The sequence below is a fragment of the Rhinatrema bivittatum genome, chromosome 3, assembly GCF_901001135.1.
Source record: "Rhinatrema bivittatum chromosome 3, aRhiBiv1.1, whole genome shotgun sequence".
Lineage (NCBI taxonomy): Eukaryota > Metazoa > Chordata > Amphibia > Gymnophiona > Rhinatrematidae > Rhinatrema > Rhinatrema bivittatum.
This window is the reverse complement of record NC_042617.1, coordinates 524519938-524546953: the sequence shown is the minus strand read 5'-3', so window position 1 is coordinate 524546953 and position 27016 is coordinate 524519938. Positions and strand designations below refer to the sequence as shown.

General features: G+C 43.8%; 1 protein-coding gene across 2 annotated transcripts in view; it reads right to left on the bottom strand.

Moving 5' to 3' along the window:
* LOC115088219 (adhesion G-protein coupled receptor F1-like) overlaps positions 1-27016 on the bottom strand; it is a 101057-nt gene that overhangs the window by 15651 nt on the left and 58390 nt on the right. For both annotated transcript variants that reach the window (XM_029596268.1, XM_029596269.1), the window contains 3 exons: positions 16356-17729; positions 14525-14566; positions 2332-2385 (listed from right to left, as the gene is read on the bottom strand). In XM_029596268.1, coding sequence (XP_029452128.1) covers positions 2332-2385; positions 14525-14566; positions 16356-17729 — 1470 coding nt within the window. The remainder of the gene's footprint in view (positions 1-2331; positions 2386-14524; positions 14567-16355; positions 17730-27016) is intronic.

Sequence of the window (27016 nt, the reverse complement as noted above, 5' to 3'; positions counted from 1 at the left end):
TCCCTATCCTCCCATTTCTGAGATCCCTTATAATTTTTTACCTTACATTTTTACCTTACTTTTTCACCTTACATTTTCAGCCTTTTCTTCTGAAAACAAGATTGCTCTCTTTTTCCTTTTATATTTTATTTTCTAACATGTATATTTGTTGTCCTTTGTTGTAGGCTGTAAAGAATTGCTTAATACTGGCAGCTAACAGAGAATAGTCATTTATTGAGATATCTCAGGAGAGTGCAATTATCAGCAAGGGCAATTCGAAAGCAGTCTCAGAGAAAGTTAGTGATACAATAGGTTAAATAAGATGCCACCTCTAATTTTCACACCAGTGAGTTAGTTAACATAGATTTTCATAATTGGTTGGCATTGTAATTTTATCTCATATATGCTAATAAGATTGAATTATTGTAAGTCATATGTTTTCTTATAAATTGAGTCCAGAAAACAGAGTTGACCCTTAACATACCTTTTGACCTTTTACATACTTTTTAGCCTTTTGGTAGCTTTAGCTATTCCTGTAAGACTAATCACTTAATATGCACTGTCATCATGTAAGTTGAGATTAGAATTAAGATGGAATGCAAGCACTAACCTTTTGTACTTTCAGCATTTCCAAGTACTTTTTCTACAGTGAACTTGCAGCACTAGTTTTCTCCAGAACATTCCTTTAGCAAAAATGTGATTCAGTACATAAGAGTAATGATTTATACTGTGGCTTGCCTTGCATCTCTGCCTTGTCATTGTTCAGAGATATACCTTTTATAACTGTATTTTTCATAAAAAGTTTATGGAGTACCTTTCCACCTTTCTGTCGCTCCTTTTAGTTTAGCCAATTGTTTTACTTTACAGAAATCATCTGACCTGCCAGGGCGACCTTATGTTATTCCTTCATCTTAACAAAGTTGGTACTTTTGAAGTTCAGAACCCTGAGCTTTGTGTGACCACTATCTGCCTTAGTTTTTATATTAAACCATTGCAGCTTAGGTGACCACCTACGTTAGGAGCATTTTCCTAATTTGAATATGGCATCTGTGTGCCACAGAGTGTGTAAGTTTTAACATTCTAAAGGTGTGTAATGTTAAAGTGGAGATTTCTCTCCTAAGGGAAGTCTGTAAAGATTGCAGTAAAGTAATGTGAGAAGGTTCTGGTGCAGAGGGTTCATCTGGTAGTCAGAGGGTGATATAAACAGCTCTTTGATGCAGCCCTTAAGGGCAGGAGAAGGTTATAAAAACCCTGACTATACTTGGTCTGGGGCTTCTCCAGAGTCACAGAGCTAGAAGGAAGAGGTAGCTCTGACCCTGTCCCAGGGGTTACAGGGGAAAAGCAGGAGTTTAAGCAGAGATACTCTCAAAGTGTCTCAAAAAGCTAGAGGGGAATGAGAATCTATGATCTTCTGGTGGAATAGTGAAACAAAGAGTACCTTAATTGTGGTGGGAATTTGTTTGGATCAGGAGGAAAATTGTGCCAGTAGAAACCTGCTACAGGGCTAAGTTGATTTCTGTCTGCAGAATCAAAGGGATTTCTTGAGCTAATCAGGACATGGTGAGTGACTACGTCAGAATGAAAGACTGTAAGAGAGCCAGGGTAGGTCGAAGCAAGGATTGTTACTTAGAATATAAAGTAGAAGAAATTGATGCAAATATCAAAACATTTCTGGAATGTTTTTTCTACTCACCTACTACTAATCTAGAACACTACCTTTTTTAGTGGACATTGGACTTATTTGAAGGTGAAAGCTGGTGTGTGTCCTTGACCCAATTTGCCCTGAAGGTTATCCTGCCCCCAGCCCATGGGAAAAAGAGACAATGTTTTTCCTTCCTTTGAGTGGGTTTTCTCCGATGGAATGGGGGGCGGGGGGGGGGGGTTATATGTAGGTACCAGGTTTGATATCACCCCTTCCTTTATGGTTTCTGTAAAGACAGCTGGGTTTAAAAAAGGTTTGGACAAGTTCTTGGTGGAAAAGTCCATAAACTGTTATAAACTAGGCAGACTAGAGGAAATCCACTGCTTATCCTTGAGATAAGCAGCATGGAATCTAGCTACTGTTTGGGATCCTGCCAGGTACTTGTGACCTGCACTGGCCACTGTTGGAAACAGGACAATGGGCTTGATGCATCTTTTGTCTGACCCAGTATGGCCATTCTTATGTTACTATTTACCTAAGGAGAGCCCATTGAAGGAGCATCTGAAGCTAGAAAAACATATTTAGAAGAGGTACCCAAGGTATGATTTGCCAGACATTTCCCCCATAGATACAAAGTGGTAGAAATGCTTCAAAAATGAAACTTCTAAAAGGCATTTTTGGAGAGAAAGAATAAAGTAAATCAGACTTACTGCATTAGCTTTTAATGGAATCCGCTGGAAGTATTTCCTTGTAAGTTCCATTACCTGAAGTACAATGGAAAGATTAAGCATTAAACACAGTGGCTGGACAATTATATAAAGCAGAAATTGTCTGATTAGTATACTGTGTGTTAGGTATCACTAAGTCCATATTAAAGATAACTCTTTAGTAAGTATAAAATACGCTTATAAAATACACTATCTTCAATTCAGAAGTTCCACTAAAATTAGAAAACTAGAAGGTGGCCAGCCTCAGTACTGGCTTTTGGGTGGGGCAAACTGGACAGTCAACTGTGAGGCTTTGGCCCTATCAGTATCCCCAAGTGGGATGGCCAGTTGGTGGGCTAAGTAGTAGCAGTGCTGACTGGTGCATGAGAGGCAAGACAAATTAACTACAGTATAGCAAAATTCCCCTCTGAGTCTGCGCTCTTAAAGATTCAGGCGTTCCCGAGCCAGCATCGTGGACCAGCTTAGATAGAATATGCCACTTCTCAGCGGCATCGGCTGTGAAGAAGGAGGGAAAGCAGAAAACATGGCTGCAAGGCAGCTAAGCAGAAGGAGCACCGGCTGTACAAGGACATGAGTGAGCAGTGGGCCAGAAGTAGCAGCCAGTAGTAAGGAGAAAACAGAAGTCACTTCGTGCTGGCCTGTGCAGGCAGAAAAAAGGGCATTCAGGCAGAGGGAGGAAGGAGGGGTCTGGGCAAGACCCTGTCAGAGTTCCAGAAGAGAGGAGGAGAGATAGGAGAGAATAGCTGAAGGAAGAGAATGTCTGTCTGGAGGGAGAGAATGGATGGATGGAGAGAGAGAATGCCAGGAAGAATGGATGGAGGGAAGGAGGGAGGAGAAAAAGTAGAAAATGCCTGGATGGAGGAAAAGAGGAGGAGAGAGAATGCCTGGATAGAAGGAAGGATGGGGAGAAGAGGAAGAGAATGGATGAATGGAGAGAGAAAGGGGGCAGATTGCTTGGAGGGAAGGAAGAAGAAAATGTCTTGGGTTGAGCATCAATAATTTTTGCCCAGGGTGCCATTTGCCCTAGAACTAGCTCTGGTCATCCTGGTTAACTGCAAGTCCAAATGTGGTTTGCTGACTTCATGGTGACCAGGGGTAGAGGAGATGGAGGGAGGCAGGTGAAAGTTACATCAAATACAATTTCCCCTCCTCAGAAAAAAATCCCAGAATATCAGTAGTACTTGCTAAGTGCAGGAAATAGCATGGACAAGAGAAGACCAATGCCACAAATCAGTTATTGCACCTAAAGTTTCAGAAAGTATATTAAATATATATGCAATGTATAATTTAAAACGTTCACAAGCCACATAATCCAATATATAAATTGAGAATACATTTATTTTTTTGTCTCCCTAATGATACTGCTCTCAGCCTCCCTTTACTTTACCTTGTCTGGCTTTTGGTTTGCTTTCCTGGTTCTCCTATCCTTGTAGGTGTTTTACTCCATCTCACCTGCCTCTCTCTAATATCCAGTTTCTCCCTTCCAGGTAACTTCTTTATATCCCACCTCTCACCTATTTCTCTTTCCTCTTTTAGCACATCTTCATGTAATGCCCATGGATTGTAATTTCACAGTGAGTTTTTCTTTAAGAAGCTTTGAGAGAGCAAGGGCATAGAGCAGGCTCAGTTGGATGCTCTTGCTTTACAGCAATACACATGCTCAGTGTTTGAAGAAAGTACACGTGAAATAGGTGCATACAGCTTGCAGAAGGGTGGGGTTTATGCAGTCCTGCACAGACCCCAAGGAGACGGCAGACCAGTGCTCCCAACAGGATAGCTATAGGACAGAGGTCAGCGAAAATCTGAGTGGGTTGCAGGACTCAAGTTTTGGAAATGTCTTTCAGGCTAGTGCTAAATAATTATATTAAGAAGCATAATTGATGGTATCTTTTTTTACTTGCGGACAAATATTTCTGCAGATGTAAACCTGTGTAATATATGTGAGATGATTTGGATCATAATACTGTGGCAACACAAGTTAATAGAATGGAAACATTATACTAAACGTTTGTAAAGTGCTTTTCTTAATCCTGCAAGGACCCTGGAGGAGACAACAGACCTGTGCTACCAACAGGATCAGTGCAGATAGAGGCCAATAGAAATCTGAGCAGGTGAAGGACTCAAGTTGTGGAAACCTTTCTTTCAGATGGAGTAATGGACTTCTAAAAGCAGTGGAGCCAGAAGACTATACATAAAAAAGATTACATCAGGAACTGGACCCTTATCGTGGAAGAAAGTTACAAGTAAGAAGTTTGAGGATAGGACTTAGGCAATTGAGAAATTCTATTTTTCCTGTTACAGAAATTAGAAAGATAATTGTACAAAAATTATCATATGCATTAATTTAGTAAATTCTTGATTTAATGTTATTTTCATGAGTGAGTGAAGAAACAACTTTTCAAGCGTAAGTTATATAAGTTGGGTTATATTTTTGGTCAAAACAAATAACTGTTTCTCCTTCTCTCTGACTTTTCCAGAGAAGCTGGTAAGTGGTTACCAAAGGGAAAATGAAACGAATCCAGAGCCTGATGTGAACTCCGAGCAGGTTACATTCACATCTTATCTTCCTTTCCATCTCCTTCCATGTCTTTTTCCCACATTTTTATACCTTATTCCTTTATTTGCCTCTTTTCCTATATTTCTCACCTTACTGCCACTCCCAACCTTCCATCTTTTCTTGCTTCTTTCCCATAGCTCACATTCTCCCCTCCTCCACGCCAATCTCTTCTCCCCTCCCCCCCCACTCTCCTTTCAGTTTCCAGAACAGAGAGTGGGAGTGGGCAGTGGAGTGCCTCAGGGATCTGTTTTGGGACTCGTGCTTTTCAATCATACCTATAAGGGAGCCTGGACCGACGTGCCGCAAATGCGCAGTAGAGAGCAGCTCTACTGCGCATGTGCGGGTAAGCATCAGTGGAAAAAAAAAACATGGCGGCGTCGGGCGGCAGCGAACGGGAGCGGCGGCGAACGGCAGCGGCGAGCGGCGACAACGAGGAGCGGCGACAACGAGGAGCGGTGGCAGCGGCGGCCAGTAGCGAGGGAGGGACTGAGTGAGGGGGAGGGAGGGACTGAGTGGGAAGGAGGGACTGAGGGAGGGGGAGGGAGGGACTGCGTGAGAGGGAGGGACTGAGGGAGGGGGAGGGAGGGACTGAGTGGGAAGGAGGGACTGAGGGAGGGGGAGGGAGGGAGGGACTGCGTGAGAGGGAGGGACTGAGGGAGGGACTGAGTGAGAGGGAGGGACTGAGTGAGGGGGAGGGAGGGACTGAGTGGGAGGGAGGGACTGAGGGAGGGGAGGGAGGGAGAGTGGGTGAGTGTGTGGGAGGGAGGGAGGTAGGGGGTGGGGAAGAGTGAGGGGAGAGGGAGAAATGAGGGAGAGGGTGAGAGACAGGGATGGGAGTAAGTGGAGAGGGTAAGAAGTTGTGGAGCAAGAAAAAAGGGAGTGGAGGAGGGATGAGGGAGAGGGGGGGGGGAGTGACTGAGGGAAGGGGGAGAGAGGTGGGAGTGACTGAGGGAAGGGGAGAGAGGTGGAGTGACTGAGGGAAGGGGAGGGAGGTGAGAGTGAGGGGAAGGAGGCAGTGGGAGACAGAGGGTGAGTAAGACTGAGTGGAGGGAAGGGGAGGAGTGAACGAGGGGAAGGGGGAGTGAGGGAGAAAAAGTATAGAAGGGTGCTGTGGTTTCAAAAAATGGACTGAAAAAAAATGTAATGTAGCCCATTGTTACGGGCTTAAAGGCTAGTATATTTATAAATGATCTGGAAAGGAATACAATGAGTGAGGTGATCAAATTTGCAGATGATACAAAATTATTCAGAGTAGTTAAATCACAAGTGGATTGTGATAAATTGCAGGAGGATCTTGTGAGACTGGAAAATTGGGCGTCCAAATGGCAGATAAAATTTAATATAGACAAGTGCAAGGTGATGCATATAAGGAAAAATAACCCTTGCTGTAGTTAGACAATGTTAGGTTCCATATTAGGAGCTCCCACCCAGGAAAAAGATCTAGGCATTATAGTGGATAATACTTTGAAATTGTCGGCTCAGTGTGCTGCGGCAGTCAAAAAAGCAAACAGAATGTTAGGCATTATTAGAAAGGGAATGGTGAATAAAACGGAAAATGTCATAATGCCTCTCTATCGCTCCATGGTAAGATCGCACCTTGAATACTGTGTACAATTCTGGTCATCGCATCTCAAAAAAGATATAGTTGCGATGGAGAAGGTACAGAGAAGGGCGACAAAAATGATAAAGGAGATGGAACAGCTCCCCTATGAGGAAAGGCTAAAGAGGTTAGGACTGTTCAGCTTGGAGAAGAGATGGCTGACGGGGGATATGATAGAGGTGTTTGAAATCATGAGAGATCTAGAACGGGTAAAAGTGAATCGGTTATTTACTCTTTCGGATAATAGAAGGACTAGGGGGCACTCCATGAAGTTAGCATGTAGCACATTTAAACTAATCGGAGAAAGTTCTTTTTCACTCAACGTACAATTAAACTCTGGAATTTGTTGCCAGGGGATATGCTTAGTGCAGTTAGTGTAGCTGGGTTTAAACAAGGTTTGGATAAGTTTTTGGAGGAGATGTCCGTTACCTGCTATTAATTAAGTTGACTTAGAAAATAGCCACTGCTATTCCTAGCATCAGTAGCATGGGATCGACTGTTTTTGGGTACTTACCAGGTTCTTATGACCTGGATTGGCCACTGTTGGAAACAGGATGCTGGGCTTGATGGACCCTTGCAAGGTCTGACCTAGTATGGCATGTTCTTATGTTCTTAGAGATTGGCAGCAGCATTCTCGGCCACAGGGAATGACACAGAGAACATAATCACCATGAGACCGTAATAACCTCATCTACTCCTTCTGTAAAGTACACTTCCTCTTCCAAACCAAAAGCACATGGCAGAGAGTTGAGGAAGTGAGGCAGCCATGGGAAATAAACAGTGTTCTCTCTCCTTTACTGTGATTTGTGCTGTTACTTCCACTGCTCTGGAAACCAGCTGCTGGTGAAACTTGAAAAGCGCAATCAAGTTAGGGATCCAGGAGCTGGGAGAGAGAGAAAACTTCCCAGGATCTTCCAAGAAAATCTGGTGACTTAGGCTATCTATGATTGCTCCTTGGGATTCCATGCTTCGTGACCCAGTGTAGCATTGTAGACATGATGTGCACCTTAATATTGTCATTCTGCTAATTGACCTCTGAAATGAAATTGCCTAATTCATCCTGGTTCAGGGGACCCAAACCCCGAAACGGATTTTCCCCAAACTTTGGGAAAAATTTGTTTTTCAGGTTAGTCCGGGGGGGGGGGGGGGGGGGAGGCACATTTATAAAAAAAACAAACACCCCAACCCTTCAAATTTACTTTATTACAACCCCCCCCCCACACCATCCCGATCCCTCCCCAAGACTTACTAAAGGCCCTGGTGGTCCAGCGGGTTCCCGTGAGCGATCTCTCCTTCTCGGGCTGTCTGGCCGTTGGGCCTGCCAGGAATCAAAATGGCGCCGGTGGCCCTTTGCCCTTACGATGTGACAGGGACTACCAGTGCCATTGGTCAGCCCCTGTTACATGGTAGGAGCAATGGACGGACGGCACCATCTGAGAAAATGGCATGGGCCATCCATTGCGCCTTTCATGTGACAGGGGCTGACCAATGGCACCGGTAGCCCCTGTCACATCGTAAGGGCAAAGGGCCACCGGCGCCATTTTGATTCCTGGCAGGCCCGATGGCCCGAGAGAGAGACTTTGCTCGCGGGACCCCGCTGGACCACCAGGGCTTTTAGTAAGTCTTGGGGAGGGATCAGGATGGTGGGGGGGGGGGTTTGTAATAAAGTAAATTTGCAGGGTTGGGGTGTTTTTTCTTTTTCCGATTCGTTTTTTCCGATTCATTTTTTCCAATCCGTTTCGCCGAAAAATGACCCGCGGGAAAACAAATTTTTCCCACGAAGCGCCCAAACCGAAACCCGACCCGACACAGAAAAACGAAGCTCATCTCTAATATGTTGTTCCTCACTTTGGGTAAAATTTGTATTCAAAAAGGTGAGTAATAAATACAATTATAAATAAATAGTGCTTTTGTTTTATACTGTAAGCCCTCTGGGGTTAGGAAAATGTCTCCAGTACCTGATTGTAATCTGCTTTGAAGTGGCATGAAAGGTGGAATATAAATACAAATTATTTTGTTTTAATTAATTTATTTTTTAGCTTGTGAGTCTTATTACCCTTCTATAAATAAATGTGAGTGTTCATGTCAGCTCTGATGCTTTCCTGGATAGAGAACTGGCACCATAGTGAACTATTTTGTGATAGTATATTTAGTGGGTAGATTGTACCCTACGATTATAGTCCCCATTGGGTAATACCTCTTGCTTTCTTACAGGGTCATTCATCAATTCGCATTAGAGCCTTATTGCGGGTGTTAGGGCCCTAACGCCCACAATAACACCATAATGCATGTGATAAATAACGGATCGCGAGATACATATGCAAATTTAAAAGGGAGGAGTTTGAGCAAAGTTTATGAAAATGAGGGGTGTTTAACATCACGTGTGATATACCCTGTTTCCCCGAAAATAAGACATCCCCTGAAAATAAGACCTAGTAGAGGTTTTGCTGAATTGCTAAATATAAGACCTCCCCCGAAAGTAAGACCTAGCAAAGTTTTTATTTGGGAGCATGCCCGTCGCACAGAACACCAGAGCATGCAGCTGTGATTTTTTTACCCTGCAGGATTCACAGTTAGTTGTCATCACAAACCAGCATAACCAGACAACTATTCAGAATATGATAAATGTTCATTTTTTTGTTCAGCAATATATGTGAATTCTTCTTCATGGAAAAATAAGACATCCCCTGAAAATAAGGCCTAGTGCATCTTTGGTAGCAAAAATTAATATAAGACACTGTCTTATTTTCGGGGAAACACGGTATATATAGAGAGAGAGAACACCTGAAGAAGAGCACCTATTAGTCAACTTTTTATACCACTGTAAGAGGGGCACCTAGTATCTTGGGATGAGGTTTTGGTGGTGGGCTAGGTTTTGTTTGTACCTCTGACTTTGCAAGCTGCCCCAGCTTGCAAAGTCAGAGGTACAAACAGCACAATACACATCAGTGAAGATTTGATGTGATTTAGAGTGACGAAATGTACACAAAGATGAGATTTGTACAATGTATTCTTGACCTAGTTTGATGCACTCTCTACCTAGCTGTTATCAAGTTAGGTCAAGGGTACAATATACAAATCTCATATTTTTGTACCTGTCATCACTCCAAATCACATCAAATCTTTACGCTGTTCGTTCCTCTGACTGTGCATGTAAAATTGCCCCCCAAAACCTAGGCCACCACAAAACCTCACCCTGAGTTACTAGTTGTCCCTCTTACAGTGGTATAAATAGTTTACTTATATGCAAGCCTTGTAAAGAGTCAGTCAGTCTCTCTTTCTCTCTCTCACTGTCTCTCTCTCACGCTCACATTGTGGTATCTTGAAAATTACCTTAACCACACCCCTTTTTTATTGTAGGTGCTATATTTAGAGCAAAATGATGAATCTAGGTCTGAGTTAGGAAAAAGATGATTGCAGCTCTGCACTATTTTAATATTTTTGGAGGTTCTTCCACAACTTTGCCAACAACAACATTTATGCAGATGATATACAATTACTGTTACCCATTCCAAACACCATTGAAGAAACAATGAAACTAGCCAATATGTACCTAGAAATAATCAAACAGCTCCTAAACCAGATGGAATTGGTTATAAACATTGACAAAACTGAATTCTTACATCTTGAACGTAAAAACACTCACCACACACAACCAACATTCACAATCAAAAATATTCAAACCACCGAGTTAGCAACAAAAGTTAGGAATCTAGGAGTAATAATTGACCCTGAGCTAAACATGAAACAACACATCTCACAGAAAATAAAAGAAGGTTATACAAAACTAATGATCCTAAGAAGACTAAAACCTCTATTAACGATTAACAATTTTCGCACAGTTCTACAAGCAATGATATTCGCTAGCACAGATTATTGTAACTCCCTGCTGTTAGGACTACCTCAATCTACAATTCGGCCTCTGCAAATATTGCAAAATTCCGCTGCCAGAGTTTTGAAAGGCAAAAAAAAGAGGAACACTTGCTGAACTCCACTGGCTTCCAATTGAACAAAGAATACAATATAAAGCACTTTGTATAATCCATAAACTAATCCACGATGATAAAGCCGACTGACTTAACATGGCACTGCGCGTGCATGTACCACAAAGAAACCTGAGATCTGCAAATAAAGCTCTACTAACTGTCCCCTCTGTCAAATCAGCACATCTCACGCAAGTAAGGGAAAGAGCACTGTCACTGGCTTGTCCTGTACTCTGGAATACCATGCCACTCGATATAAGACTACAGACAAATCTGAAATTATTTAAAACTAATCTGAAAACCTGGCTTTTTAAACAAGCATTTTATAAAGATAAAGAAAAGGAGAAAAATAGTTGAGCGATAAGGATGCACCAAGCTAGAAGTTTTTAGTAACCTACATAAGCATATTAATGTTAAAATCAAACTGCCTAATTTGTTCCTAACAATCAGGTTTAATTTACACACCTACGGGCGGATTTTAAATGCCCTGCTCGCGTAAATCCGGGCGGATTTATGCGAGCAGGGCCCTCGCGCGCCGGTGCGCCTATTTTGCATAGGCCGCCGGCGCGCGCAGAGCTCCGGGACGAGCGTAAGTCCCGGGGTTTTTTTTAGGGGGCGTGTCAGGGGCGGGGCCGAACGATGCGGCGTTTTGGGGCGGGACGAGGCGTTTCGGGGGCGGGCCCGGGGGCGTGGTTTCGGCTCGGTGCGTTCCAGGGCGCGGCCGCGCCCTCCGGAACCGCCCCCGGGTTGGGTCTCGGCGCGCCAGCAGCCCGCTGGCGCGCGTGGATTTACGTCTCCCTCCGGGAGGCGTAAATCCGTGGATAAAGGTAGGGGGGGGTTAGATAGGGCCTGGGGGGGGGGGGGGGGTAGGTAGGGGAAGGGAGGGGAAGGTGAGGGGAGGGCGAAAAAAAGTTCCCTCTGAGGCCGCTCCGATTTTGGAGCGGTCTCTGAGGGAATGGAGACAGGCTGCGCGACTCGGCGCGCGCCGGCTGCCCAAAATCGGCAGCCTTGCACGCGCCGATCAAGGATTTCAGAAGATATGCGCGGCTACGCGCGTATCTTATAAAATCCAGCGTACTTTTGTTTGCGCCTGGTGCGCGAACAAAAGTACGCGAACGCGCTTTTTTAAAAAATCTACCCCCTAGTTTATTATTTTACACTAGCTGTACCCGGCCACGCGTTGCAGTGGCAGAGCCAGGTTAGGTGGAAAAGAAAGAAAAGAGAATGGGGATAACCGCCCCCTGCCCCCCCCCGAACATGGATGCAATAACATCCCCACGCCCCCCCCCTGCAGGCCCGCCGATACCTGTCAAAAATGGTAGTCGGTGGAGCGGGCGTTCATTCCGGCATGGAAGTATTGGCGCCTGGCCCTCAGCAGCCAGCACTGAAACTGTCTCCGACGGCTGTTAGAACTTATTCTGTCAGTAGGGTGGAGCAATGGGAGCGGTCGTCTCGCTCAGATAGTAAGGGCGAAGGTGCGCCGGTTGCCAGTCCAGAAAATGGCGTCAACGGCCCTCGCCCTTACTATGTCACATGGGCTACTGCCGCCATTGGCGTTCCCGAGTGTCCTAGTAAGGGACAGAGCCGTCGGCGCAATTTTGATTGCTAGCTGCCGACTGCCGTAGTGTATGCGATGTGTCACGGAGCGCTGTTGCCACCCCCCCCCCCCCCCCCCCCCCCCCGCTGGAGCAGCCCGAACTATTCTGCCGTTTTGCGTGCGTTTGGAGGGTGTGGGAAGTAAGTAGAAAAGTCATGTGCGTGGGGGGTGTGAGAAGGGTGTTTTTGTGTGAGTTATAGGGTGTGGGAATTGCAAACATGTGGCATGTTAGTGGCCTCCCGGTGTAGCATGCTGGAATTTTGTGATTTTTTGTGTGTTTTGGGAGGGTGTGTGAAGTAAGTACAATTGGCATTTGTGCGGGGGGGGGGGGGGGGGGGGGATGTGTGAGGAGGGTGGATTTGTGTGTGGTCGGAGGGTGTGTGAATCCCAAACATTGGTCACGTGTGTGTGGGGTGTGAGCGTTTGTGCAAGGTGTAAGAGCTTGCGCTTTTATCCAGCAGATGTCGCTGTTTTGTGGAACCAAATTTTAAAACTTTTTTACCAGCCCCCGGTGTGACATATATGTAATGTAAGTGTAGAAGAACCTTGCCGTATGTGAGGTGAAGCTTGTGTCCAAATTTGAAAGCAATCGGTTCAGCTGTGGCTGAGCCTGGTAAAGTTGAAAAAACAGAACAGAGCAGTAAAGGTTACAGTTTGTGTGTGGTTTGTTTTTTTTTTTTTACCCCAAATGAACAGCACCAGCAAAGAATAGTTTAAATATGCAAGCACACCTTCCTGGCCCCCCCCCCAACCCGGCGAAATAGAACAACCCACGCTACAGCCCCCCTCTCGGGAGGCGTGGAGAATGAGTGCCCCCCCCCCCGTGAAAAACGCGCGGCAGAAAATAAGAACGGTCCCCCACCGTGCTCCTCCCCGGCTACCTGTGAAAACTGCCAGCCGGTGGCGAGGGTGTGTGCTAGGATTTGTTCCGCCGGCTGCCATGTTGCAAAACTTCACCGGTAAAAGGGATGCATCAGGATTCGTGACCTAGTAAGGGCAAATGTCCGCTGAGGATATGGTGCCGACGGGCTCTTGCCCTTACTATGTCACATGGTGCACCGACGTCATTGTTGTCTCCGTATAGTATAGAAGGGCAAGGTCCACCGGCACCATTTTGGTTGCTGGCATCCGACGGCCCTACTGAATGCGATGTGTCCCGGACTGTTCCTGTGGTGCCAGCGGAGAAGCACGGACTTGTTTCAGGTGTAGTGTGTGATCGGAGTGCAGTGCGTGGGTGGGTGGAAGAGGGTACTTTAATTTAAATTCGGAGGGTGTGTGAAATGCGTGGCTTCCCAATGTAGCAGCCAGGAATCCGTGTTTTGGTGTGTTTTGGGAGGGTGGGTGAAGTAAGTGACATTGGCAGGCGTGTGGGTGGGGGTGTGTGGTGTGATGAGTGTGGATTTCTGTGTGTTATGAGGGAGTGTGAATGAAAGACAATAGCCCTGTGTGGTGGTGGGGTGTGGTATGTGAGTGTGTATGAAAGGTGTAAGAGGTTGCGCTTGCGCTGGCGGCCACCAGATGTCGCTGTTTTGTGTAAGCAATTTTTAAACTTGTATTACCTGTCACAGGTGTGACCTATATGTAATGTAAGTGTATAAGATCCTTCCCGTATGGGAAGTGAATGTTGTGTGCAAATTTGAACGCATTCGGTTAAGCGGTTGGAGAGATTAGCGACGACGTACAAACTATTTAACATTTTTATTTATATAGATTGTTACCGTACTATGATGGCACACGAGTAATTTGTAATCTATACCACCCATATTTCTCTTTATCGTGCCCTTCTGTAAACCGTTGTGATGGTATTTAACTTAATGACGATATAGAACATTTTTTAAATAAATAAATAAATAAACAAAAATAAACTAGAAAGTGAGCTTAGTACTTAGATTCTGAGATCTATTGGTGGCACATCCTGTTTACTGACAGCAGCATTATCTTGACAGCTGCATATAGGATAGAAAATGGAGGAATAGTGTTTCTCAGTCCTGGAGGCACACCTAACCAGGTAAGTTTTCAGAATAGCTGTAATGAATATGCATGAAATAAATCTCCATATATTAGAAACCCAGGGTATGAATATCTATATATTCATTGTGGAAATCCTGAAAACTCGATTGGCTAGGTGTGCATCCAGGAGAGGGTTGGGAAACATTGATCTAGTCCTCTCATGGAGGCACACCTAACCAGGCAACTTTTCAGGATATCCACAATGAATTTCATGAGAGAGATTTCCATATATCAGAGTCCCAGTATATTCAAATCTATCTAATATATATTCATTAGGGCAATCCTGAAAACCTGACTAGATAGAGGTGTATAGGAGAGCATTGGGAAACACTGAAATAGGGAATTACAGTTCCTTATTCTTGACCAGAGAATAGAACTCCCACCCCAGAAAGAGAGAAAACTGATAATAGAAAACATGGCTTACAAACCTTTTTATCCAACAGGCACCCGAACAGCAAGATGAAGAATCCCTGTGGTGTGAAAGAGGAGTCCTTCAATGGTCTTTAATACAGTTTACAAATGCTAACTATAGACAATTCATTTACATTGGCTTATCTTTATAACAGACCATTTATAGGAACTTTTGATTTAATTTAATTTCAGTTTTTATATAGAGCCCTACGCAAGATGTTTTGCTATATATAGATTCAAACAGTACATAAAGCCATGAAAAAAATGAACCAGAAGATTATAGAATATCAGAAGGCATAAGAACATAAGAAATGTCAAGCTGGGTCAGACCAATGGTCCATTGAGCTCAACTTCCTGTCTCTGACAGTTATCAGAATGGGTCACTTAGAAGTGCACATCATCCAAATAGGAAAGCCCTTCCATGTTGCTCATATCCTGAAAAGGGTGGTGGAGACACCTAAGGTTATCTGGCTAAATAATGGTTAATCTCTCCTTAGAAGGAGACAGCCAATGGGAATGCAGATCCATACTTCTAGCTAACGAACTGCTCTCCAATTGACTCTTTTTCACTTATTGGTAACATTTTTTATTAGTGCGCACTAACTCCGAAATTAAGAAAACTAGGTAGTGCGCACTAACATCTAGTTATTGCACAACAAAGTCCCATTAGTGCACACTAAGCCTGAACTTAGTAAAACTGGTTAGTGTACCCTAACTCCAAAATTAAGGAAACCTGAAATAAATACCTCCCGGACCATTATAAAAACGAAATTTAATAGATAACCTGAAACGAAAACAGCATGAAAAAAACATCAGTGCACATATCTATTCATTACAGAAGAATGAATAGTCAGTTTATAGAGCAGTGGGGATTCTGTTGAAGTGCAACACAAAAGTTCTACAAATGTATCAGCTCACACTAACCTAATAAATATCTTCACGGTTGTAAGCGGAGAGTACTGTTATCCCAGCACTAGAAATAGGGGACCTGGGGTTCTCACAGGTACTGGGTGGGTGGGTGTGTTAGGGTTGGGGTGGGGAGGTGGGAGCAAGGGTGAGAGAGGAAGGGATCGTATTTAAAGGCTGATTTACCAGGGAGAGAGCAAGGGCAGGGGGAGGCTGGTGCCAGCATGAAAGTTATATATTTAAATTACTCATTGCAGGGGTTGGAAGGTCTCAGCCAACAAAGTAATTTTTAAATATTCAATTGGAGGAGGGGTTCAGAATTGGGCTAGGAGGTCCAATGCAACTTTTTTTTTTCAAGGAAAAATGTGCCATTTAACTGGCTATATTTTGAAGATATCTGCTTAAGTGTCAGGTTATCCAGCCACACAAAGCCCAATAACTTTAGTCTACTCTAAGGCTGGTCTAAAATTATCTGGCTTATTTAGCCAGTTATAGTTGAAAATAGGTAAGTTACCTGGATAACTTTACACTGCCCCAGAATGCCTCTATTTATTTGGCTAAATTATAGCCGGATAATGAATTATCCGGCTATAATTTAGCCAGATACACCCCAATATTTAAAGAGTTGCCATTTAGCTGGATAACTTATGAATTACCTGGCTAAATAGCTTTGAATATTGATCTCCTTAACTGCTAAAATTCAGTTCAGTATAGAAATTATGAAGAAGAAGCCTAGGATGCTGAGAAGAAACACAGACAATTTAGTCAGTTTGAAGACTGTTTAACAGCTAAATGAACAATGTTATAAATATACTCTTTAGCATAAGTGTTTATAAATGTGTATATATAAATAAGTCACATGAGTTCTACAACAGTGTGTCATAAGGAAAATGAGGTAGTTTTGTGATTTTTGCATAACAGGTGAACATGACTATTACATACCTGAAGAGGGTTTAGAATATCAAATAAGTAGTGTAACACCAGGGAGTTATGATATACGAGTATTGGGATTCCGACTGCCCACGTCAAACCAAACTGTGGGACACAGAATATAATGGCTTTAACCAGCTTCCTGATGACCTCCTCATCTTCAATGGCCCCTTCAGGAACAAATGGTCTCAGGAGTTTTTGGATTACCACAAGCAGCACGAGGAAGTTCCCCAGGAGAATCACAATTGCTGGAACAGTGAAGGCCAGGGAGGCACCAGAGCAGCTTTCCAACCAGCACATACTATCTGTAAAATAGCCATTTGTCGAAGAGAACTTCAAGAAGGTAACTAAAGCAATGAGAAAAGGACAAGCATATCCTAGCAAAATAGCAAGAGCCATAAATTTGGTTTTGCTGACATGGTGGAACACAAAAACCAAGCGAGAAAATAGAAAAAGACTTTGGACCAGGGTCCAGCAAAAAAATGTCAAAAAGAAAAAATGGCAACAGAAGGTCACAGCCATGCAGAGTTCCTTCTGGTCTGTGCCACTGATGGAAGAAAGTACAAGATACAAGATGTTGCTCAACAGCAGGCAGATAGCAATATTTAAAAGAATCACATGTCTGAAATATGCAGTGAGGCTACCAGCATCTTGAAGGAGCATCATTTGTAGTAAAATACATAGGACAAGGGAAACTATGGAGATACTAATACCAATATTTGTAATGTGATTCAGAATAGCTGCATGAACACTGTCAATCGGTGGTACAGAGCCTGACATTAGAACTGCAAAAGAGGTTAAATGGGTGCAGAGACATGTTGTGACACCATTGGTGATGTGTGTGGTGCACCCATCCGATGACCACTTTTCCAGAGTGGAATTCCAGTAAACACAAATGGGGATTTGGCCACATTTCTTGTTCTCAAGCTTGAATGTCATATTAACATTAGCTTTCTTGCGTTGCTGGTTATCCAGAATCATTACATTGGTTACAATGTCACTGGCAATTTCAAACTTTCGGCTTGTCTCGCTGTATTCTTCAAACTGGTTTGGAAAGTTGAGCCCCAAGGTTTTGTAAGTCAGTGAGAAAAACTGAGCAGAGCAATTCAGAGAAGAAAGTGTTGCTGCAGATTTTTCTGGTAGCGCAACATTGACCCCTGACACAACCTCCAAATTGTTCCCATCACTAATACTGCTGCATGAGCTTACAGCACTATGAAAGTTAACATTGGTATAGGTGATATTCACGGGTCGATCAATGGACTCCATCTTCAGGAAATATTGTTCCATCGATTGGAGAAGTTGAGGGCCAAGATTGCTGTTTTCTTCAGTTGTGTATTTCCATGAATTTTCATTAAGAATCTCATTAGCAACATCCAGGGCATACTGAAAGAAGAAAAAAACAAGTTTGTAATTCTGAGGAAGTTGTCACCAAAGGTCTTTGACCATCCATGAGATAAGGTGCATAGTTCAGTGTTCTACCTGTAGGCCTATGCATTCAGTTTCTAATGTGTTCTTTGTTTTATCCCTATAAAGCAGATTTCCTTGGCTTTGATTAGCAGTGGCACTAGACATCCACAAAAGGTTCAGTTTCAAGGAGGAGAAAGAACAGAGGGCCTTTAAGGAAGAGAACTAGAGGGACCACATAAAGGAAGATTTTTAAAATAACAAATGAGTTAAGCTGAAGGCAGATCCAAAGGTTCATTGTATTAAATTTTCTTCAGTTGTTCCTCTGGAAGTTTTACATTAGTGGTGCAAAGGAAAGTTAAATGAAAAATTACCTAAATGATTCCAAACAGAGCATCTTTCAGGATGAGCAACAGAAATATTTTCTATTCCATATCAGAGAAGTACAAGATGGAGCTTTCTTAAGGAACTATGTTGTAAACATGTGTTGTTGTTAATGCATGATTTATAAAGGCTCAAAAATGGCTTATTTAGTGCCTATGCATGGATAGTAAAATTCACTGTGCATGCATATGCAAATAGCATGGTAATGATCTCTTCAAGAATTACTATTCTATGTATTAAAAGCCCTGAATCTGGCATTAAATTTAGTGCAGTCTTGGAGCATGTTAAATTTAGCATCTGATACAGGATTGCAGGTAAGTGCTGGGTTGGCATGCTAGCAATTTTTGTTATCTTTATTTAAAATGTATATACCGTTATATACCAAGGCCCAAGGCAGTTCATAGCCAACAACATACACATTAAAACAATAACAATGATAAAATACAGCATATAAAAACAATACATACTAATTTAAAAACATTAAAAAACAATCAAATAAATATATTTTAAGTATCCTTTAAACATGAATGTGCAGGATCAATTACCAAGACATACACTTCTAACCACAGCTACCTTGACATATGTCAATCAAATGCACGCTCAAAAAGACAATCCCTTAAATGTCTTTCTGCAACCTATAAGACGCAGCACCATGGGAGGGGAGAGTACCACATATCTGGAGCAGTGATTGAAAAAGTCCACTCTCGTGTTTCCATCAGATGGGCTTAATGCATGTCCAAAAATCCTCTCTCAGCAGATTGCAGCAGATTGATATAGGTTGTAAATCCACAAGAGCACATTAATTCTTCTCAGCTTGGAGAAGAGACGGCTGAGGGGGGATATGATAGAGGTGTTTAAAATCATGAGAAGTCTAGAACGGGTAGATGTGACTCGGTTATATACTCTTTCGGATAATAGAAAGACTAGGGGGCACTCCATCAAGTTAGCATGTGGCACATTTAAAACTAATCGGAGAAAGTTCTTCTTCACTCAACACACAATTAAACTCTGGAATTTGTTGCCAGAGGATGTGGTTAGTGCAGTTAGTATAGCTGTGTTTAAAAAAGGATTGGATAAGTTCTTGGAGGAGAAGTCCATTACCTGCTATTAATTAAGTTGACTTAGAAAATAGCCACTGCTATTACTAGCAACGGTAACACGAAATAGACTTTAGTTTTTGGGTACTTGCCAGGTTCTTATGGCCTGGATTGGCCACTGTTAGAAACAGGATGCTGGGCTTGATGGACCCTTGGTCTGACCCAGTATGGCATGTTCTTATGTAATAAGAATTCAGGGCAAGTAAATTATAGACAAGCAAAAGGACCTTGTACATGATTTGTGAATGGACAGGTAACCAATATAATTCCTTTAGAGATATGGTTACACATTGAGCAGCTGGAGATCAGTCTTGCAGTGGCATTTTGCAGCATTTGCAATGCTCTAAGAGGTGAATCTTAAGACCCGCATGCAGGCACACATATGCGCATGTTTGGCGGCTCGTGCACATGGATTCAGCAATTTTATAACATATGGGAGAATTAGAATGTATAGCAGTGAATGATGACATAGACTTAATTGGCATCTCAGAGACTTGGTGGAAGGAGGACAACCAATGGGACAGTGCTATACCGGGGTACAAATTATATTGCAATGACAGAGAGGAGCACCCGGGAGGCAGTGTGGCGCTTTATGTCTGAGATGGCATAAAGTCCAACAGGATAAACATCCTGCATGAGACTAAATGCAAAATTGAATCTTTATGGGTAGAAATCCCTTGTGTGTCGGGGAAGACTATAGTGATAGGAGTATACTACCATCCACCTGGTCAAGATGGTGAGACGGAAAGTGAAATACTAAGAGAAATTAGGGAAGCTAACCAAATTGGTAGTGCGGTAATAATGGGAGACTTCAATTACCCCAATATTGACTGGGTAAATGTATCATCGGGACACGCTAGAGAGATAACGTTCCTGGATGGAATAAATGATAGCTTTATGGAGCAATTGGTTCAGGAACCGATGAGAGAAGGAATAATTTTAGATCTAATTCTCAGAAGGGAGTACAAATCTGGAACCACTGCCGCTGATAGGAGGGAGCGCTGTACTAGAGGTAAATTGGGGGAGGGGGTGCATGACCCAAGGCTCTTGCCAAATGCTCTTGCATTGGCCCTGCTTGTGGGTTCTCTTAAGATGATCATACTAAATGCCTGGTCTTGAACTTTTAAGGAGAATCTGACTCAGGTAAATATAAATTATCTTCAATACTCAAACGATGAGAACATTACATTTCTGGCAATCTTTCCTTGTGCCTTACTCTAGATGCCTTCTGTGTGTCCATGAGTATTTTCTGTCTGTGCTTCCCTTTGTTCCTGGCCAGAAATCAGTGGCATGTGGTCAGGGCCTTCAAGGGATTCAGAGAAACCCCAGCCCATAGGCGTTGCTACAGGGTGACAAATGCCACCCCAATTTTAAACATCGGCCTGGGCAGGGATAAGCCATATCCCTGGCTGATCTGATCAGTGGCAACACACTTCCCTACTCCCTCCCTCCCCCTCCAATACAGACAGCAGGAGTTGCAATTATCCAAACTTCATCTCCTGCTGCTGCGGGACCAATCTCTAGCTTTTACCACGAGACCACCCAGCAGCAGCAGGAGATAACATTCGGATAAACGTGATTTCTTCTGCTGCCCATCCCACAACTTGGCAGGTCATCACAGAGCCTGTCCCACAGCAGCCGAAGAGAGAAGGAGGACTCTCTGGCCAGCAGCGGACCTCATCCTTCTGGTATTCTATCTATCTATTTATTTGTTTGTTTGTTTTTATATACCGACATTCGATCAAAATATCACATCGGTTTACATTGAACTGTTAGGTTAAATAAGATATGGGTTTCTTATTTTTACAGAATAACATAAGAACTTTCATACAAAATGATTTAAGAACAGGGATAACGTGATGGTTTAACTATACATTGACAGCATGGCTGAGAAACTTACATAATAACTTATATGGTAGCAGAAGAGAGGAGAATGTGGAGGTCACCAGTCGGCCCAGGCCCTATGTGTGTGTATATATGTGTAGCTGGGTTAGAGCTTATGTGTTTGTGTATGATTGCATGTGTGGGTGACTGCCTGCCTGTGTGTATGTGTGTGGGTGTTTGCTTGAGTGTGTGTGTGGGGGGGGGGGGTGAGAGCCTGTGTATGTCTGGATAACTATATGCATGTGTGAGTGAGAGGCTGTGCAGTTGTGTGTCTGTGTTTGTGTGAGGCGTGGGTGATAGCCTGTTTGTGTCAAGGGGATGAGAGCATGTGGGTGGGTAAGTGAGAGCCTGTGTGTGTATGTGGGTGGGTGAGTGAGAGGCTGTGTGTATGTGTGTGTGGTTAGTTAAGAGCCTGTATGTATATGGGGGTGTATGTGTGGCTGCTTGTGCGTATATATGACTACCTGAGTGGATGAGTGATAGCCTGGGTGTGTGTTTGCGGGTGGGTGAGATCCTGTGCATGTGTGGTGAGAGGCTGCATGGGGGTGGGTTTGAGAAGCTATGTGTGAAAGGATGGGTGGGTGAGAGCCTGTGTGTGTAGGGGGTGGGTGAGTGAGTGAATGAGTGAGAGGCTTTGTCGGTGTATGTGTCTGGGTGAGAGCCGTGTTGTGTGTGTATGTGTATGTGACTACCTGTGTGTTTCGGGGGGGAGGGTGAGAGTCTGTGTGTGTGTGTGTGTGTGTGTGTGTGTGTGTGTGTGTGTGAATAACTACCTGGGTGGGTGGGAGAGATGTTGGGGGTGGATGGGTAAGATCGTATGTATGGGTGTGTGTGTGTGTGTGTGTTTGTGTGAGAGAGAGGCTGTATGGGGGGGGGGGGGAGAGAAAACCTGTAGGTAGGTGTGTGTATGTGGGTGGTTGGCTGAGAGCCTCAGTATGTGGGGGGGGGGGGCCTGGGTGAGAGCCTTTTTGTGTGTATGTGTGTGTATATGTGACTGCCAATGTGTGGATGTGTGACTGCCTGTTTGTAGGTGTGGGTAAATGACTGCCTGTGTGCATGTTTGGGTGAGTGAGTGGGTGACTGCTTGTGTGGGTGGATGAATACCGGTATGTCCATGTGTGTATGTTTGTGTGTGTGAGAGCCAGTGTGGGTGGGTGAGAGCCAGAGAGTATGTGTGAAGGAGAACCTGTGTATGGGTATGGAGAAGAACCTGTGTGTGGTTGTGGAGGAGAGCCTGTGTATGGGTATACGAGTGTGAGGGAGTTAGAGCTTGTGTGCATGTGTATGTGTGTGTTTGAGTATGTGTGTTAGAGAGAGAGGACAAAGTTTGAACAGCTCCCCCTCCCTAAATCCACAACAGTTTCAGAGAGGCTGGAAACCAAAGCATCCCAGGTATGCAGAGGGGGAGATGTTTTAAATCCTTAGTTTCATTACAGGATGTTATTTGATATATTTGCTGTTTTGAAATATATTGGTATTTTGGGAAATTTTATAAACATTTTTATGAGGTTTTAATTATTTGATGTTTTATTCATTAGTTTTTAAATATTTATTCTTTTTATTAGTATGGTTTTACTTTTATGAGTGATGTTTTATATTTATTTATTTTGTTGTTTGTTGGTCTCTTATTTTGCCATTGGTAAGGGTTTGTCTGGGTTCTGTATGTGTGATCGAGATGAGGGATTCTGCTAGTTTATAGTTTCTGTGTAGGGGTCAATAGCAGTCCATCTTGCTTTGTTTTCAATAGGATGTGTATTGATCATCTAAGGCCTGATGTAATATTTGCTCTTTCCTGGGTAGGATTATTGCTGCTTGAGTCCTGGGAGTTGGTGTTGTTTTGATATGGCAGATTTGTGTCTTGGGGTAAAATGTATTCTTGGCAGTCTGTAATAGGTTTTGTTGGAGCTATGTAAGTATTATCCAAAAATACTGTATATGAGTCACTGAGGCACTAAGACCCATCTTTAGATGTGAATGTGTCTGATCTTAAATTTGAAGAAGGGACTTAATGATTGTTTTAAAAGCTTTTGTACAATATTTTTAGGTATATATATATATTTTTTTTTTTAATTTATTTTACAGGTATTTTAGGCATCCTGGCTTGATCTGTTTTCTAAATAAGAGGTATATTGGTGATTTAGAGTCTGATGAAATATTTGCAGTGTTGCCTTTTCGTTGATAGGGTTGTAGTTTGAGTGTTGGCAATTAGTGCTGTTCTTGATATGTAAGCTTTACTATCGGGCTGATGCAGTAAAGTGCGCTCAGGTGGAGCGCACCGTTAGCCCCCATTTGGATGCACATTTTCGACACGCTATTTTTACCCTTTATACAGTAAGGGGTAATAGCGCGTGGAAAACGCGCGTCCAACCCCCCCGAAACTAATAGCGCCCGCAACATGAAAATGCATGTTGATGGGCCTATTAGCTATTCCCGTGTGATTCAGAAAGTAAAATGTGCGGCAAAGCTGCACATTTTACTTTCAGAAATTAACACCTGCCAAAAGGCAGGAGTTAATTTCGGCCGGCACCGGGAAAGTGTACAGAAAAGCAGAAAAAACTGCTTTTCTGTACACCCTCCAACTTAATATCATAGCGATAATAAGTCGGAGGCCCCAAAGATTTAAAAAAAAAAAAAAATCTGCCCATGTCCCGCGGGTTGGAAAACAGACGCTCAATTTTGCCGGCATCCATTTTCTGAACCCCTGGCTGTCAGCGGGTTCGACAACCGATGACGGTAAGATTAATCGTCGGCTGTCAAACCCGCTGACAGCCGCCGCGTCTGTCAAAAAGGAGGCGCTAGGGACTCGCCTCCTTTTTACCACGGGCCCTAATTTGCATACCTGGGCTTCCTGAATCGCGCCCAGGAGAGTGGCCTGGGCTCGTGTTGAGAGAGTGGGCGCTCGCCGGCTCTCCCGCAAAGTTTTCTGTACCGGCCAGTATATTGTTGTAACCCCCATTTGCTTAGAGTCATCTTCAGAGGATGAAGAAGGGGATTATTTGCACTACTGCAGCTCCAGGAAAAGCCAAGGTCCTCCAGGGTTCACCAATGGGACCAGATCAGTCTCTGAGAGGCCAGAGGGAAGGCTTACCACACTAAAGAAAGACCAAGGTCCACAACAGTTCTTGATTCCAAATGATAAAAAAAATTATTAAAATTTAAAAAAACAAATACTTCTTAAGGATTGAATGCTTCAGTCAAGACACAGGATACAGTTCCAAACTAAACAATGGCAGCTAAAATCCCTCTTCAAATTATCTCTCTTTGAAAAGGAAAAACACTCGGAATCCACTGTTAACCCCAAGGCATTTAGAGCAACATGGTCCACAACTTCTTTCCTGCAGCTTCCCCATCAAGGAAGATACTCTTTGGCTTTCAGGTTCCTCACTCTGGCTGGCTGTAGGAATCTTTTAACTTTCAAAGCTTAGGCAACAAATCTATTTCAGGAGCCCTTACGCTCCCAATACTTCTCTCTCTCCACATACTCCCAAGATACCTAAAAAAGCATCTTAAATAACCTTTCCTCAATACCTCCCCCCTAGAGGGCATATACCTCCTTTTATTACTACCTTATCTACATCATTACATCATGCTTCTCCAGCACCAAATTCTCATATCCTACTATAATCACCCTCCCCTAACAGAAAGGATGAGTGCAAAGCACACGAGCCCTGCAGTTTGCATGTGCTCTGCAGTACCAGAACTCTGCTAGAAAATTTTACCTTTAAACTAAATTTCCTTTCACATAAATTTTTTCCTTTGCTTACTCTCTCTTCAAGGGTTCTCTTTTTCTAGTAGAGCTGTACCTGTTACCATTCAGCAACCTGCTGCATTGGTTTCTCCCTCAGGGCCGGCGGCCGCGTTCTTTGGCGGCATTCCTCAGCTGCAACGCAGGTTGACACACACCGCATCATGACTCCTCCCACCGCAGCACATCATCGCTTCCCCCATTTCCCTGCATTAGCGTGGGAAATGGGGCTATTTAAACGCCACTCTTCAGCACAGCATTTGCCTCGGCTACAGGCTTGCTTGTGCTGGTACTACTCTCAGATTGCTTGTGACCTGTCTCATTGACCCGGATTGTGCCTCGGACCTTCTCTTGCTTGCTGCCTGCCTCTCTGACCCGGATTGTGCCCTGGACCTGCTATTGCTTGCTGCCTGCCTCTCTGACCCGGATTATGCCCTGGACCTTCTATTGCTTGCTGCTTGCCTCTTTGACCCGGATTGTGTCTTGGACTTTCTCTTGCTGGCTACTTGCCGCTAGGACCAGATTGTGGTCTGGACCTTCTTCGTCAGACGACCAATCCAGGGGTACTGGATTACACCCTTGACTGGGTATCTGGCTGTGGTCCAAGGGCAAGTCAAGGTAAGACTGTTACACTATCTTGGGTCCACTAACCAGACTGTAACATATAGTCGAGGCCATGGACCCAGTGGACTTAACAGCCTTACAGGCCATTCCTGGATTGGCTTCTCGTGTACAGCAACAGCAAGGAGTCCTGGATCAAGTGACTGGCGATCTGGAGAGACTGGCCGCCCGAATGGATGCCTTGGCTGTTGCACCTCCAGTGGCCGCAGCTTCTGTTAATTCAACTCCTCCCCAGCAGTGTCGAGGTTTCATAAATCAATGCCGCATGCATTTTTCTCCGGAATCCTCACTATTCCCCTCAGAAAAAAACAAGGTCACCTTCATATTATAATTATTGGAGGAACCAGCCTTGGCATGGGCTTCACCCCTTTGGGAACGAGATGATCCATTATTATATAATCTGGACCGTTTTTTGAAGGACTTCTGATTAATTTTTGATGATTCTGGTCGATCTGCCTCTGCAGCTTCTGATCTACTTCAGATTCGACAAGGGTCTCGCTTCAGGGGGAATATGCGATTCAGTTTCAGACTTTTGTGCCAAACTCCGTTGGAGTGAGGATAGTCTCACAACAGTTTTTCGTCAAGGGTTATCAGAGGCCATTAAAGACGAGTTAGCAGCTCGAGAACCACCTGAGTCTCTAGAAGAATTGATTCGCCTAGCTATCCGTTTGGTTCTCAGGTTTCAGGAGAGGTCCCATGAGCGAACGGCTCTTTGATGTCCTATTCAACTTGCTCCAGCCTTTCAGCGACCATTTGTGGTTCCTAAGACTTCAGAGACTCAGCCCATTCTCGATGAACCTATGCAGATTGACCGATTCCGGATTTCGCCTGAAGAGTGGCATCATTGAAGACAGAATAATCTCTGTTTGTACTGTGCTGGAACAGGCCATTTTGCCAACAAATGACCAAACAAGTCGGGAAACTCCAGGCCTAGGTCTGGTGGGAGAGGCCTCCCTGGGTCATGCTGTTTCCTCTCCACAAATCTTAATTCCAGTAACATTACCCACTGCCAGAGGTTCCATTCATCTCCAGGCTTTCTTGGATTCCAGGACTGCTGGTAATATCATCAAGGGAAGCCTCGTTCGTCAATATCAATATCCCATAGAACTCTTGAAAACACCACTTACAGTTTCCTCAGTATCAGGACAGCCTTTGGGGAACAAAATTCTGTTTATCACCAAGCCTATTAAAAGGAGACCATCCAGTTTTATGTGCTCCCTTCTGCAGTTAATCAGGTGATTCTAGGTCTACCCTGGTTAAGATTCCATCAGCCTCGCCTGGACTGGGGATCTTTGCAGCTAGCAAGCTGGAGTTCCTTTTGCCGTCAGAACTGTTTGATTACATTAAAACCAGCTAAGTTTCAAATTCTTTGCTTCACAATTGTTCCCTCTAGCTTACCTCATCAGTACGCTGAATTTGCGGATGTTTTCAGTAAGCAGGAGGCTGAGGTCTTACCACCACATCAGGCTTATGACTGTAGAATAGACTTACTTCCAGGAAAATCCCCGCCCCGGGGTAGAGCCTATATATTATCA